At 38.8% G+C, this 15181-nt stretch overlaps 1 protein-coding gene across 2 annotated transcripts in view; it reads right to left on the reverse strand.

Moving 5' to 3' along the window:
• LOC109260581 (zinc finger protein 420-like) overlaps positions 1-15181 on the reverse strand; it is an 89745-nt gene that overhangs the window by 12385 nt on the left and 62179 nt on the right. The window contains exons 3-4 of one of the 2 annotated variants that reach the window (XM_053905826.1): positions 12384-12510; positions 11790-11885 (exon numbers count right to left, since the gene is read on the reverse strand). The exons of the other annotated variant lie outside the window; for it this stretch is intronic. Coding sequence (XP_053761801.1) covers positions 11790-11885; positions 12384-12510 — 223 coding nt within the window. The remainder of the gene's footprint in view (positions 1-11789; positions 11886-12383; positions 12511-15181) is intronic. 2 annotated transcript variants of the gene reach the window in all.

Genomic DNA, 15181 nt, shown 5'->3' on the forward strand with positions numbered 1-15181 from the left:
TTCCTCAAGCTTGCTTTATTATTACTGCATATAAAATAGGCCATGTATTAAAAATGGGTTATTGGCTGTTTTAGATGAGGCTTCTGGTCCACAATAGGCTATTTCCATGGGAAAGTACCTATGTTTTTAAATTTGGGGACTCGCAAGTTACAAGCAGATGTTCACTTGTGGAGGGGTTGGCACCCATAGCACCTCCATTGTCCAAGGATAAATAAGTGATCTGAATGATTTGACTTTGGATTTTCATCTATAATAAATACTGATTTAGAATCATGTCTCAAAAGTGGTATTGACTGCTTTCTGCTGAGAATTCTTTCAGTTTATTTAGATTTCACATTCCATTACACAGCTTGCCAACTGTTCACAGCTGTAATGTTTTTTATATTCAAATAAGTTTGCTGTTTTTCAAATATACACTAAACACAAAGTTTTTCATTATTCATTACATTTCTGGGGTTTATATCCAGTGTAGTTTTCTGATGTTTTATGAGAGTTCAGTTCTGGGTAGAGTTTGCCAACATTCTTGACATCTGTAAGCTATCTCCTCAGGACGGTCTCATGTTGAAAGGTTTTGATGAGGATTAAATGCTTTGTCAAATTTTTTACATTGGTAATCTTTCTTTCAGTATGCACTCTGTGATGGTCACAAAGTTTGAAGTTCTGCCTAAAGCCTTTGCCACATTTTGTAAACACCTTTCAGCCTTCTCCCCAGTATATATCACACCTCGTGTTGACAAGTTTTGTGGTACTGAAAGCCTTTGCCATATTGTTATATTTGTAAGCTTTCTTCCCATTATGAAATCTCTGCTGTTGAGCAAGTTTGAAGACTGGTTAAAAGTTTACCAGAGTTGCTGCATTGTTAAGTCTTCTCTCCAGTAAGGATGCAATGATGTGCCATTGGATTTGAGCTTTCATAAGACACTTTCCCACATTTATTACTTTTATACTGGATGTTTGGAAACGGAGTTCTCTGAAATTGAGGATTTGACCCTTGCTTCACGTTTCTTGCCAGATTCTTGGCATTGGGAAGTTGTATCTCCATACTAAACCCCTTGGTAATTATGGAAGATAGAGTTCTCACTAAAGGCCTTCTGAAGTTCACCACACATAAAAACTAGATCCAAATTAGGGACTATGTGATAACATTGAACAGTGATGTTTGCATACAGACTGTCTGGTTATTACCAAATTTAGAGACATTGGAAAAGGAGGGATAAGGCAAGGTAGAAGAATAATGAACCCTCTGAAAAGCCCTCTCAAAACAATCACATTTAGACACTGAAAAAGGAAGATAAAAATTCTAACTTTTAGAAACATTTCAGTGAATAAGTGAATGAAGGATTAAACGAATTTTATATTTGAAATGATTTCAATGATTAGTTTTGGCATGGATTGGTTCATTTTCCAGAATTTCCAAAGTCCTTTCAGAGAATATTTAAGAATAAACATGAATTTTGGAGGGGCAGCTGGGTAGCTCAGTTGGTCAGATATCTGACCTCACCCCAAGACACCATCATCTCATGGTTCAAGAGTCCAAGCCCTACATCAGACTCTGCTGATAACTCAGAGCCTTTAGCCTGCTACTGAATATGCATCTCTCTCTCTCTGCTTCTCCCCTGCATGGACTCTTTCTCTCAAAAATGAGTAAAGTATTTTTAAAGATTTACAATAATGTATTTTAGTTTTCCCCAAACAAAAACTGAGGGATTCACCACCACTAAACCAGCCATACAAGAGACCCTAAGGGGGATTCTGTGAGTGAAATGTTGCAAGGACCACGAAGGACCAGAGACATCACTACAAGCATGAAACCTAAAGACATCACAGTGACTCTAAACCCATATCTTTCTGTAATAACACTGAATGTAAATGGACTAAATGCTCCAACCAAAAGACATAGGGTATCAGAATGGATTAAAAAAACCAATAACATCTATTTGCTGTCTACAAGAGACTCATTTTAGACCTGAGGAAACCTTCAGATTGACATGAGGGGATGGAGAACTGTCATGTTACTGGAAGTCAAAAGAAAGCTGGAGTAGCCATACTTATATCAGACAAACTAGACTTTAAATTAAAGGCTGTAACAAGAGATGAAGAAGGGCATTATATAATCATTATAGGGTCTATTCATCAGGAAGAGCTAACAATTATAAATGTCTATGAGCTGAATACAGGAGCCCCCACATATATAAAACAATTAATCACAAACATAAGCAGCCTTATGGATAAGAATATGGTAATTGCAGGGGACTCTGATACCTCACTTACAGCAATGGAGAGATCATCTGGACACACAATCAATAAAGAAACAAGGGCCCTGAGTGATACACTGGATCAGATGGACTTGACAGATATATTTAAAACTCTGCATCCCAAAGCAACAGAATATACTTTCTTCTCGAGTGCACACGGAACATTCTCCAAGATAGATCACATACTGGGTCACAAAACAGCCCTTCAGAAGTATAAAAGAATTGAGATCATACCATACACACTTTTAGACCACAGTGCCATGAAACTTGAAATCAACCACAGGAAAAAGTCTGGAAAACCTCCAAAAGCATGGAGGTTAAAGAATACCCTACTAAAGAATGAATGGGTCAACCAGGCAATTAGAGGAGAAATTTAAAAATATACGGAGACAAATGAAAATGAAAATACAACAATCCAAATGCTTTGGGATGCAGCGAAGGCAGTCCTGAGAGGAAAATACATTGCAATCCAGGCCTACCTCAGGAAACAAGAAAAATCCCAAATCAAAACCTAAGAGCACACCTAATGGAAATAGAAGCAGAACCGCAAAGACACCCCAAACCCAGCAGAAGACAAATAGTACAGATCAGAGCAAAAATAAACAATATAGAATCTAAAAAAACTGTAGAGCAGATCAATGAAACGAAGAGTTGGTGTTTTGAAAAAATAAACAAAATTGATAAACCTTTAGCCAGGCTTCTCAAAAAGAAAAGGGACAGGACCCAAATGGATAAAATCATGAATGGAAATGGAATTATTACAACCAATCCCTCAGAAATACAAGCAATTATCAGGGAACACTATGAAAACTTATATGCCAACAAACTGGACAACCTGGAAGAAGTGGAAAAATTCCTGAGCACCCAAACACTTCCAAAACTCAAACAGGAAGAGATAGAAAACTTGAATAGACCCATAACCAGTGAAGAAACTGAATCAGTTATCAAAACTCTCCCAACAAATAAGAATCCAGGACCAGATGGCTTCCCTGGGGAATTCTACCAGATATTTGAAGTAGAGTTAACACCTATCCTTCTCAAGCTGTTCCAAAAAAGAGAAAGGGAAGAAAAACTTCCAGACTCATTCTATGAAGCCAGCATTACTTTGGTTCTCAAGCCAGACAAAGAGCCAGCAAAAAAAAGAGAACTACAGGCCAATATCCCTGATGAATATGGATGCAAAAATTCTCAATAAGATACTAGCAAATCGAATTCAACGGCATATAAAAAGAATTATTCACCATGATCAAGTGGGATTCATTCCTGGGATGCAGGGCTGGTTCGACATTCGCAAATCAATCAATGTGATACATCACATTAATAAAGATCCTGTCAATAAAATGATACTGTCAATTGATGCAGAAAAAGCATTTGAGAAAATTCAGCATCTTTTCTTAATAAAAACCCTGGAGGAAGTCGGGATAGTAGGAACATACTTAAATATCATAAAAGGCATTTGTGAAAAGCCCACAGTTAATATCACCCTCCATGGGGAAAAACTGAGAGATTTCCCCCTGAGATCAGGAACACGACAGGGATGTCCACTCTCACCGATATTAACATAGTGTTGGAAGTTCTAGCATCAACAATGAGACAACAAAAGGAAATCAAAAGCATCAAAATTGGCAAAGATGAAGCCAAGCTTTCAGTACTCAGCAAAGTCGCAGAGTACAAAATTAATGTACAGAAATCAGTTGCATTCTTATACACTAATAATAACGCAACAGAAAGACAAATAAAGAAACTGATCCCATTGACAATTGCACCAAGAAGCATAAAATACCAAGGAATAAACCGAAGCAAAGATCTGTATGCTGAAAACTATAGAAAGTTTATGAAGGAAATTGAAGAAGATACAAAGAAATGGAAAAACATTCCATGCTCATGGATTGGAAGAATAAATACTGTTAAAATGTCAATACTACGCAAAGCAATCTACACATTCAATGCAATCCTAATCAAAATTGCACCAGCATTCTTCTCGAAGCTAGAACAAGCAACCCTAAAATTTTTACAGAACCACAAAAGACCCCGAATAGCCAAAGTAATATTGAAGAAGATGACCAAAGCGGGAGGCATCACAATCCCAGACTTTAGCCTCTACTACAAAGCTGTAATCATCAAGACAGCATGGTATTGGCACAAAAACTGACACATAGGCCAATGAAATAGAATAGAGACTCCAGAATTGGACCCACAAAAGTATGGCCAACTAATCTTTGACAAAGCAGGAAAGAATATCCAATGGAAAAAAGGCAGTCTAACAAATGGTGCTGGGAGAACTGGACAGCAACATGCAGAAGAATGAAACCAGATCACTTTCTTACACCATCCACAAAAATAAACTCAAAATGGATAAAGGACCTGATTGTGAGACAAGAAATGATCAAAACACGAGGAGAAAGCAGGAAAAAACCTCTCTTACCTCAGCCGCAGCAATTTCTTACTTGACACATCCTCAAAGACGAGGGAATTAAAAGCAAAAGTGAACTATTGGGACTTAATCAAGATTAAAACTTCTGCACTGCAAAGGAAACAAGTCAACAAAACTAAAAGGAAACCGACCAAATGGGTAAAGATATTTGCAAATGACATATCAGTCAAAGGGCTAGTATCCAAAATCTACAAAGAGCTCACCAAACTCCACACCTCAAAAACAAGTAATCCAGTGAAGAAATGGGCAGAAAACGTGAATAGACACTTCTCTAAAGAAGACATCCAAATGGCCATCAGGCACATGAAAAGATGTTCAACGTCATTCCTCATCAGGGAAACACAAATCAAAACCACACCGAGATGTCATCTCATGCCAGTCAGAGTGGCTAAAATGAACAAATCAGGAGACTATAGATGCTGGGGAGAATGTGGAGAAACGAGAACCCTCTTGCACTGTTGGTGGGAATGCAAATTGGTGCAGCCACTCTGGAAAACAGTGTTGAGGTTCTTCAAAAAATTAAAAATAGATCTACCCTATGACCCAGCAATAGCACTGCTAGGAATTTACCCAAGGGATACAGGAGTACTGATGCATAGGGGCACTTGTACCCCAATGTTTATAGCAGCATTTTCAACAATAGCTAAATTATGCAAAGAGCCTAAATGTCCATCAACTGACAAATGGATAAAGAAATTGTGGTTTATATACATAATGGGATACTACTTGGCAATGAGAAAGAATGAAATATGGCCTTTTGTAGCAACGTGGATGGAACTGAAGAGTGTTATGCTAAGTTAAGTCATACAGAGAAAGACAGATACCATATGTTTTCACTCTTATGTGGATCCTGAGAAACTTAATACAAGACCATGGGGGAGGGGAAGGAAAAAGAAAAAGGGAGGGAGGGAGACAAACCAAAAGAGACTCTTAAAAACTGAGAATAAACTGAGGGTTTGTGGGGGCTGGGAGGGAGGGGAGAGTGGGTGATGAGCATTGAGGAGGGCACCTGTTGGAATGAGCACTGGTTGTTGTATGGAAACCAATCTGACAATAAATATCATATTTAAAAAAATGGGAAGCAACCAAAAATAAATAAATAAATATTTTTTTTTTTTAATTTTTTTTTCAACATTTTTTATTTATTTTTGGGACAGAGAGAAACAGAGCATGAACGGGGGAGGGGCAGAGAGAGAGGGAGACACAGAATCGGAAACAGGCTCCAGGCTCCGAGCCATCAGCCCAGAGCCTGACGCGGGGCTCGAACTCACGGACCGCGAGATCGTGACCTGGCTGAAGTCGGACGCTTAACCGACTGCGCCACCCAGGCGCCCCAATAAATAAATATTTAAAAAAATAAAACTTTACGAAAATGGATTTTGGTCCTGGGATTCAAATAGAACTGACTTAAGGTGGGGTTTTCCCCCAAGTATTTTATACGCTTGATCTCTTCTGGCAATATGGGTTCCATTAAGGGCAAATATCCCAGTTTGGCGATATCCATCGTAACCTCATTTCTACCTTTCTCTACCTTCCATCTTCATCCAAGTCATCACTGAGTGTAAATACTAAGAGCCACAACTTGCATTTGTTCCTACATCACTCTTTAAAAAGAATATTCTTTACCTGACTTTGCCAACAAGCCTATGGTGTTATGAAAAGACACAAGTAAAAGATACACGATCAGTTCTCTCACTTACTATCCTCACATGCGTATATGTTAAATGCTAATATCCAAAATTAATACCCATCACAGGATATCAGCAGTGAAGAAATAGGGAGCATCAGGATGGTGTCTCCTCCATGGAGACACAAATGGACTAAATTACCTTGTGAGTGCTCCAGAAGGCAATTAGGAGAACCCAGCCCACACAGGCAAGTAGAAAAGAAGAGAAACATCAAAGAGACAAAGTTTGTGACACTGGCCCACAAAGCTACTCACCCTTCCTGACGCTCCATGCCAACACTGTGTGAAAACTGTTACCTCTCATCAGGAGATGAACACAGGAGTGACCTCTATGTTCAGTGATCTGGCTTTTTTGCAGGTGCCTGAGGGACTTGTTTCTGTCATGCAGAACATGGAAGCAGAGGGAATGAGGGCACCCGCTGGATGCACTATGATGGATGCTGAGACAACAGGAGAGCTTTTGTTTACACACTGGAGAGACTACAGAGCTGAGGACAACAGAGGAAGGTATGGGCTCTAAAGAAGTAACTATACTTTCGTAAACTGGGAAATTCCAAAAATTCAGACATTACCAATTACTTGTGTTCTCCTGTACAAACAAGTTCATAAGCCTAAGCCCAGAAGCTGTTTTCTTAAATTCACTAATCTCAACAAAAGGCCACAAGGCCATAAAGAAATAGAAGAACTTGTTTCACTCACAGGAATGAAAGAAATCTCCAAAACTGACCTTGAATTAATTAGGAAGTATTAATGTTATGATCAAGAATTCAAGAAGAAAACATCATAAAGATGCCCATGGAGGAAGAAGAGAAAACAGACAGGTAACTAAATGAGAGCAGAACAACTATGCATGACCAAAATGTAAACCCAAAGAGGCAAAGTATAAGAAACAATCACCCAGAATTTGGGAGCTCAAGTGGAGAATCTCTGAATTTAAAAATATACAAAGGAGTCAGCAACAGACTTGCTCAAGCAGAAAAAAGAAGTGGACAATCTAAAGACCCCTTGTTTTAAATTACCTAAGAGGACCAAAGAAAAATGTGGAAAGAACAAAGTCTAGGGACACACGGGACACCGACAAGCGGAACAATGTGTACAATAATGGCACCCAAAAGGAGAGCAGAGTGAAAGGGGGCAGAGAGTTTCCATGAAGAACTAAAGGCTTGTAGCTCTCTTGTATGTGGAAAGAAGAGACAAATTCACAAACACGGTAAATTCACAATAGGATAAGTATCTATGGCAGGAGACGGGTGAGGGACAGGTTGCTTGGTGATGGCTATTAAGGAAAGCAATTGTTATGATGAACACTGTATATAAGTGATGAGCCACTGAATTATACTGAAATCAATATTGCACTGTATGTTATCTAATTAGAATTTAAGTAAAAATAGAAGAAGAAAAAAGACAAGACATGAACACAGTGACACGTTGTAATTAACTGACCAAAAATGACCAGTGAAAAGAGAATTTTGAAAAGCTTGACAAAGGCAACTCATCTTGTACAAGAGAGCTCCTACAAGATTGTTAGTGGGGTTCTCGGTAGATGTTATAGAAAGAAAAGCATTGAACAATATATTCAAATACTGAAAGATCAAAAAATATCCACCGAGAATACCCTACCTGGCACAGCTGTTTTCTATGCATGTAGAAATGAAGACTTTGCCAAGGCAAAACCCCTCTAAGTTTATCAGCAGATCTCTCCTACAAAAATGTTAAAGAATGTCCTTCTAGGGGCACCTGGGTGCCTCGGTTGGTCACGTATCCAACTTTGGTTCAAGTTATGTTCTCACGGTTGGTGAGTCTGTGCCCTGTGTTGTGATCTTGCTGAAGACTTAGTGCCTGGAGCCTGCTTCAGATTCTGTCTCTGTCTCTCTCTCAAAATATAAATAAACATTAAAATTTTTTTTAAAAAGTCCTTGTTGAAATAAAAAGATTCTAAACAGTAACTGAAAAGACATAACATAAAGCTCTCTGAGAAGTATAAATATTTACACAATTATAGAAACCTATAGTGTTGTAACAAGGTAGGACAAGTCACATTTATTTCTGCTACAGACTTTTTCTTAAATAAAAGCATAAAAATCAAATCTAGGTAATAATAAATGCAATATAAAAAAAGAATTTATGATGTCATCAATATAAAGTGGGTACAGGTGCAGAGATGGTAAGTAGAAGAGTTTTGTATAAAATTGACACTATCAGCTTAAAACAGTGTGTTAGAGGCATGAAAGTGGCTCATTCGGTTAAGTGTCCAACTCCTGATTTCAGCTTAGGACATGTTCTCCCAGTTTGGGAATTCAAATCCTGTGCTGAGGGTTGCTTCAGGGCTCATTTGGTTACGTGCTCAACTTCAGCTCAGGTCATGATCTTGGGGTTCATGAGTCTGAGCCCCGCATTGGGCTCTGTGCTGACAGCAAGAAGCCTGGAGATCCAGATTCTGTGTCTCCCTCCCTCTCTGCCCCTCCCCTGCATGGGCTTGGTCGGTCGGTCTCTCTTTCTCTCTCTCTCTCTGTCTCTCTCTCAGGAATAAATAAACGTAAAACAAAAAAGAAAAAAACAAGCCCTCTGTTGAGCTCTGCACTAGCAGCATGTATAAAGGTTTGTAATACCTTTAAGATGTTTTAAGTACTCTCTAAGGTAACCAGAATGAAAATACATACAGCCAATACATTCACCAATAAATACATGATGAAATTAATTCTATTAGCATGATAACTCACCTAAACAGGATACAACATTCATTTACCACTAATCAAGGAAAGAAATACACAAGATGAGTCACAAGTATGCATAGGTAATACTGCTACAAATACATAGATCCTTTTATTAGCAAAGGGCATAAGGCTGATCGTATCTGAGTTAGACTCACTCACATTGTCCAAAAATGTAATGAGTTGAAAATTGTCACCCTAAAACAAAATACACAGGTAAAAGCAAAATCCCACCTAAATAATGCCGTGGAAAGTTCCATAAAAAGGAAGCACATTACTATGGAATTTCAAAACCAGACAAAATGTAAACCAAAAAATTCTACATAAAAATGATGAGCTATTTAAAACAGGCCCACTATATATACATATATATTTTTTTTAACCTTATTTACTTTGAGAGAGAAAAAGGTAAAGCATAGAAGGAACAAAGAAAAAATCCCAAGCAGTCTCCACAGTGTCAGTATAGAGCCCGATGCAGAGCTCAGACTCTCGAACCATGAGATCATGACCTAAGCCCAGGCACCCCTAGCTTTAGCTCTAATTTTCAACTGTGACTGTGCACCCATGAAAAAGGAACATTTTGAATTACTGGCTTATCTTCATGGGCATTAAAATTGTAAAGAATGTTCCTTAAAATCAACCATGGAAACCTCTAATGAACTTTTGTGAATTAAGCACTTAAGACATTAAACAACGTGTTATGTTAATAGATCCCTCCTATCACACAGATTTAAGGGTATAATCAATTGTTTATTTTTTAGTTTTTATGTATCAGAAAGAGAGAGAAAGGGCAAGCCAGGGAGACTCTCAGAGAGACGGAGGGGGACAAAGAATCCAAAGCAGGCTCCAGGCTGTGAGCCCTCAGCACAGAGCCAGACACGGGGCTAAAGTCACAAACCACAAGATCATTACATACACTGAAGTTGAAGGCTTAACCAACTGAGCTACCGAGGCTCCCCTATAATCCATTCTTTAGAATCAAACAAATAAAAACCTTTCATTTCTTTTTTGTAATTTTTTAATAAGTTTGAGAGAGAAAGCGAGTGGGGGTAGGGAGAGGGAGAGAGAGAAGGGAATTCCAAGCAGGCTCCACACTGGGTGCAGAAATGGTCTTAGGACTTAAACTCAAACCATGAAGTCATGACCTGAGCTGAAATCAAGACTCAGATGCTCAACCCTCTGAGTCACCCAAGTGCCCCAAAACCTTTCATTTCTAAATAAACAAGTTTCATCAAAATTGTAAAATAGGCCAACAATCACTTTATCAAAAAAATCTTTGGTATTAAATAGATATACATTCTGAGAAAAGTAAAAAAAAAAGAAAAAAAACAATACTTAATTTTTCCTGAAGTGAAATTACATTTATAATTAAAACTCTTTTTCTAAATATAGGAAGTTTACTAATTCTCTCCCTCACTTCTCATAAAGCACATGCCCATGTCATATCAGGACTATTGATGTAATAAATCATAAAGGAATCTCATATACAACTACTCAAAATGAAAACATATGACAAAGTCACAGGAACTTCATATTATACAAGACAAAAATCATAAAAGGATTCAATTATTAAGAAATAAAGTAACAATTGAGATTTTATTATAGGCCATGAGTTTTAACTAATAATGGCATTAATTTATGTAGAATTATATGAATATAATGGGTGCTTTAAATTATTTCACCATTGAGGAATGCAACACGTTGAGTGAAAATTTCTTATTTTACTTAATACAAAGCAAATGAACGTACACTTTATTTATTTTGAGAGAGGGATAAAGAGCAAGTGTGTGAAGGGCAGAGAGAGGGAGAGAGAGAGAGGGAGGGAGAAACCAAGTATGATCTGGGCTGTCAGCCAAGAGTCCTAAGTGGGGCTTCAACTCAGAAACCCTGAGATCATGACCTGAGCCAAATGCAATGGACTCTTAACCAACTGAGTCACCCAGGCATCCTGCACTTTCTTTTTTTTTTTAATATTTTATTTTTGAGAAACAGAGAACATGTGCCAGACGGACACAGAGGCAAAGGATCCCAAACGGGCTCTTCACTGACAGCAGAGAGCCTGATGCAAGGCTCAAAATCACAAACTAAGATCATGGCTTGAGTTCAACCCAGACGCTTAACCAACTGAGTCAACCAGGCAACCCAAGAAATGAACTTTTGAGGTGAAAAAAAGGACGAGATTTTCTCATTTTAGGGAATTGCTTTATTACCTGATGAAATTACTGGGCCTCTATTTTGCATGATTAAAATGAAAGCCTCCTTAATCCTGGAAAGGATCAACCCGATAACTTGTGATGTCTCCCAGTAGCGTTCTTGGGATTTCTGCACCTAACCCCAAGATGCCCACCACTACCCTGACACATTACACACAAGAGGCAAAACCGAACTCAGAAATGGATTAACCTAGACTTCCTCAGAAATGCAGAGATTTCCCCAAGACCTCCAAGCAATGGAGAACCAATAAGGTTCTGGAAGACCTCACTATGGATGTGAAGGACCTTCAGTGAAACTGAAGAACAATCCTTTGAGAATGTAACAGCATGATGTGTTGGAAAGCAGATGCCCGATGTGAAAGGAGAGACCTAAAACTGGCCTTTCCAACCTAATTTCCATTCAAGGAGAGCTGCTCAACCACATTCTGAGGTCCAATTCCTCCTTCACGACTGGACCTCACCTCTGTCATCGACTTCATTCCCACCTACCTGGGTGTGTAACTACTGTCTCCTTTCTCTCCACGGCCCAGACATCCTTCTTGTGTTCCAAAAAGATGACCAGGTCTGGCTTTGACACAACAAGACCTGTTTATTAGAAAAAAAGAATATGAGTGTGGTTGGAGATTCTAACTTCTGATCCACTATTGTGCTGAGTTAGAGCAGAGAGGACATAGTACAATCCTAGAAAATGAATTCCCAAATGCTGTGGCCCAACAACCCCTTTAGAACATGCAGGACAAATTTTCCATGTTCAGATCTTGACCTCCACTTCCGAGTACTACCATGACAATAATGAGTAGAAATCGGTATTTAAGACAAAAGAGATACCGTTTTATGCCACTTAGCCTTTAGAATTGTCATTAATGTACAGAAATGATGATGTTACCCTAAGGAAGGGAAGGTAAAGCTGAAAAGGAAACACCATGAAGATTTTTCTGTACATCCACAAACCCCTACTTCTTTCCCTTACTGCAGGGATCTGAATCCCAATCATGCAAAGAGGAAGATTCCAAGAGACAGTCTTCAAGGGAAGGAACAAATCCCTGAGTATGGTTTGGGAAATGTGGAAGGAGTTATCCTCACCCAAGAAAAGGAGGTGTCCGTAGTTCTCTAACATCACATCCCTGTACAGTTCCCACTGACTGTGGTTCAGGCACCGCAACTCTTCCTGAGAAAATTCTATGGCTACATCCCTGAATGTCAGCAATCCCTGCAATAAAAAACACACTTATCAAGTGGCCACAGGCAGAGTTCATAATGCTAGGTCAAATGAAAGGGGCAGTTAATGTCACCAGCCGGACTCCAAGACCTGACTTTAATGCTTGTGCTTGTACCCACCGATCTTAGTTCCACACTTTACTTAACCTCTTTTTCTATCTTATCTTTTACTTCACAAAAAACTCCCCATGGGTATAGTCTCCTGTAGTGGAAACAGAAACCATCCAACAAAACGTAATGACTGCCCTGAGGAAGAGCTTGGATGAGCTCAGTTGGAGATTAACCCCTGACTCACACCTAAGCAAATGCATAATAGACTAAACTACGGAGTGATACAGTTCCCTTCATCTCAAATATTTTATTTTAAATCTTATATCTTTGAGGGAGATAGAGCATGCACAAGTGGGGGTGGGGCAGAGAGAGACAGAATTCCAACCAGGGTCCATGCTTAAAGTGGAGCGTGATCTCAGGACTTTCATCCTGACATGAGCCTAAATTAAGAGTAGGACGCTCAATGGACTCAGCCACCCAGGAGCTCCCTTTTACCTCATTATAATACTAAAATCTCACCCAAGGAGGAGCACAAACCTCATTTCCTATGAAATATGCAGAGTATGTACACAACTGTTCTCTTAAGGCTTATGTGCAACCTTATACTCCACTTGACATAAGATGATGGCCTCCCCTTTCTGAATATCCACGCTAACCCTAAATGAAAGGACACCATTCCCCCCCTTCCTCCGTGAGTATCTGATTTGGAACTTCCTCCCTGTGATTTCCTTGTTTTTTGTAAATCATTTTTGCTTTGCTCACATCCTCACGTGGTATAGTTTTTTTGTGATCCACCAACGACTGAACTTCTGTTAGTTCAGTTAGATCAGGAGAACTGGTTCTGGCTTAGGTGAGGTTCCTGCTTGATGAGGTAAGATTATTTGTCACCCAGTATTATGCTCTAGTATATTCTTTACCTTGGAGGTAATAAACTTTATAAATACTGTGTTTATTCAAGAGAATTTGTAAAATGAAGGCATCAACTCAGGCATATACATTTTGAATATTGTATTTACATCATACAGTACATGTGCCATCTATTTCTTAAATGGAAAGTTCTGGGGAGTGACAAATGTACTTAACATATTCTAATATGAATTAGAATTTCACAACAGGACCTTGGGGATCTTGTTAAAATGCAGATACTGTTCAGGAGTTCTAGGATGGGGTAGATGTCTGCATTTCTAACGAGGCATTAGTCTATGGGCCAAGAGATACATATTTCAATAACGAAGAAGTAGAACTCAAAGACAAGAACTTTTGGGGAACTTGGAACTAAATGGGATTCATAGCAATTACAGGTTCTACTAGAATAGCAAGAAAGGCAGTAAACCTTTCCAAGCATTTCCTGGTTAGTAGAGAGCATTCAGTTTTTCATAACTTATTGGAAAACAAATCATAATCTAAGACAACAGACACATTTTTCTTCTATTTCCATGTGAATATTTTTTCAAGCATCCAATACGTGGTAGGGATCAGGTTTTAACCCAGGTCATCTGACCTGGAGTTGACCTAAAATGACACCTAAAATATACGGAGGGGCCCCTAAGCAAATGATCATAGCAGGTGTCAAACCTGAAGAATGATGGAAAGAAGGTATGCACACAAAATTGATCACCTTTATACATTCCACGCTCACATCCATAAATATTCAAAGAAGTTGTATAGATATTAAACATAGAAAAGTATACTGGTGACTAGGAAACATTTTCAATGAAGGACACCTGGGTGGCTCAGGTGGTTAAGTGTCCACGTCTTGAATTTGGCTCAGGTCATGATTTCACAGTTCACCAGTACAAACCCCACCTCAGGCTCTGTGCTGACAGTCTGGAGCTGGCTAGGGATTCTCTCTCTCTGCTCCTGCCTCTCTCTTCCTCAAAAACAAACAAAATATTTTCAGTGACATGAAACTCATAAAACTAAATGTAGATAATGATGCTTAGGTCTTTTACTCACACTATCAACACAAACACACATTAAGATACAAATAAAACAGTTATTTCTGATTCTAGTATGATGAGGGATACAATCAAAAATTTTCACCTTTGGCACAGAAAGCTAACATACAGTTGTATTATTTGGACATTCATCAAATAAAGGCTGGTTCCTACATTTTTCTTTAAGTTTATTTATATTGTGAAAGAGAGCATGAGTAAGCACAGTATGAAAGGTGGAGAGGCAGAGAGAGGGAGAGAACCCCAAGCTGTGACTCCAGGCTCCAGGCTGTGACTGAGCCACCTAGGTATCCCTGGTTATTACACTTTTACAGGGTCTTATGACCACGGGTCCATGTCACCGCTGCTTAATATTGAACTGAATGGTAAGCACCAGAGAAATCTTGCAGAAGCAGTTTTACACGTAAAAATTTAAAGAAACATTTGTGATTGAACACTCTGTGCACCTACCCTCCCCTTGAGCATATAAGCTTCATGCAACCAAAGTACAGTTCTTTCTGCCCACGGGTCCTGTCCCTGGGCTACTTCAATAAACTATCCGGCACCATACAATGTCTCAAGAAATGTCTTGATCGTAGTACTCCATGATGTGCTAATGTAGTTTTTATTTGAAAGCTTTTTAAAATTTTATTTTTTAATTATTACTTATTATTGACA

The sequence above is a fragment of the Panthera pardus genome, unplaced genomic scaffold, assembly GCF_024362965.1.
Source record: "Panthera pardus isolate Hobbes unplaced genomic scaffold, ASM2436296v1 HiC_scaffold_18, whole genome shotgun sequence".
Lineage (NCBI taxonomy): Eukaryota > Metazoa > Chordata > Mammalia > Carnivora > Felidae > Panthera > Panthera pardus.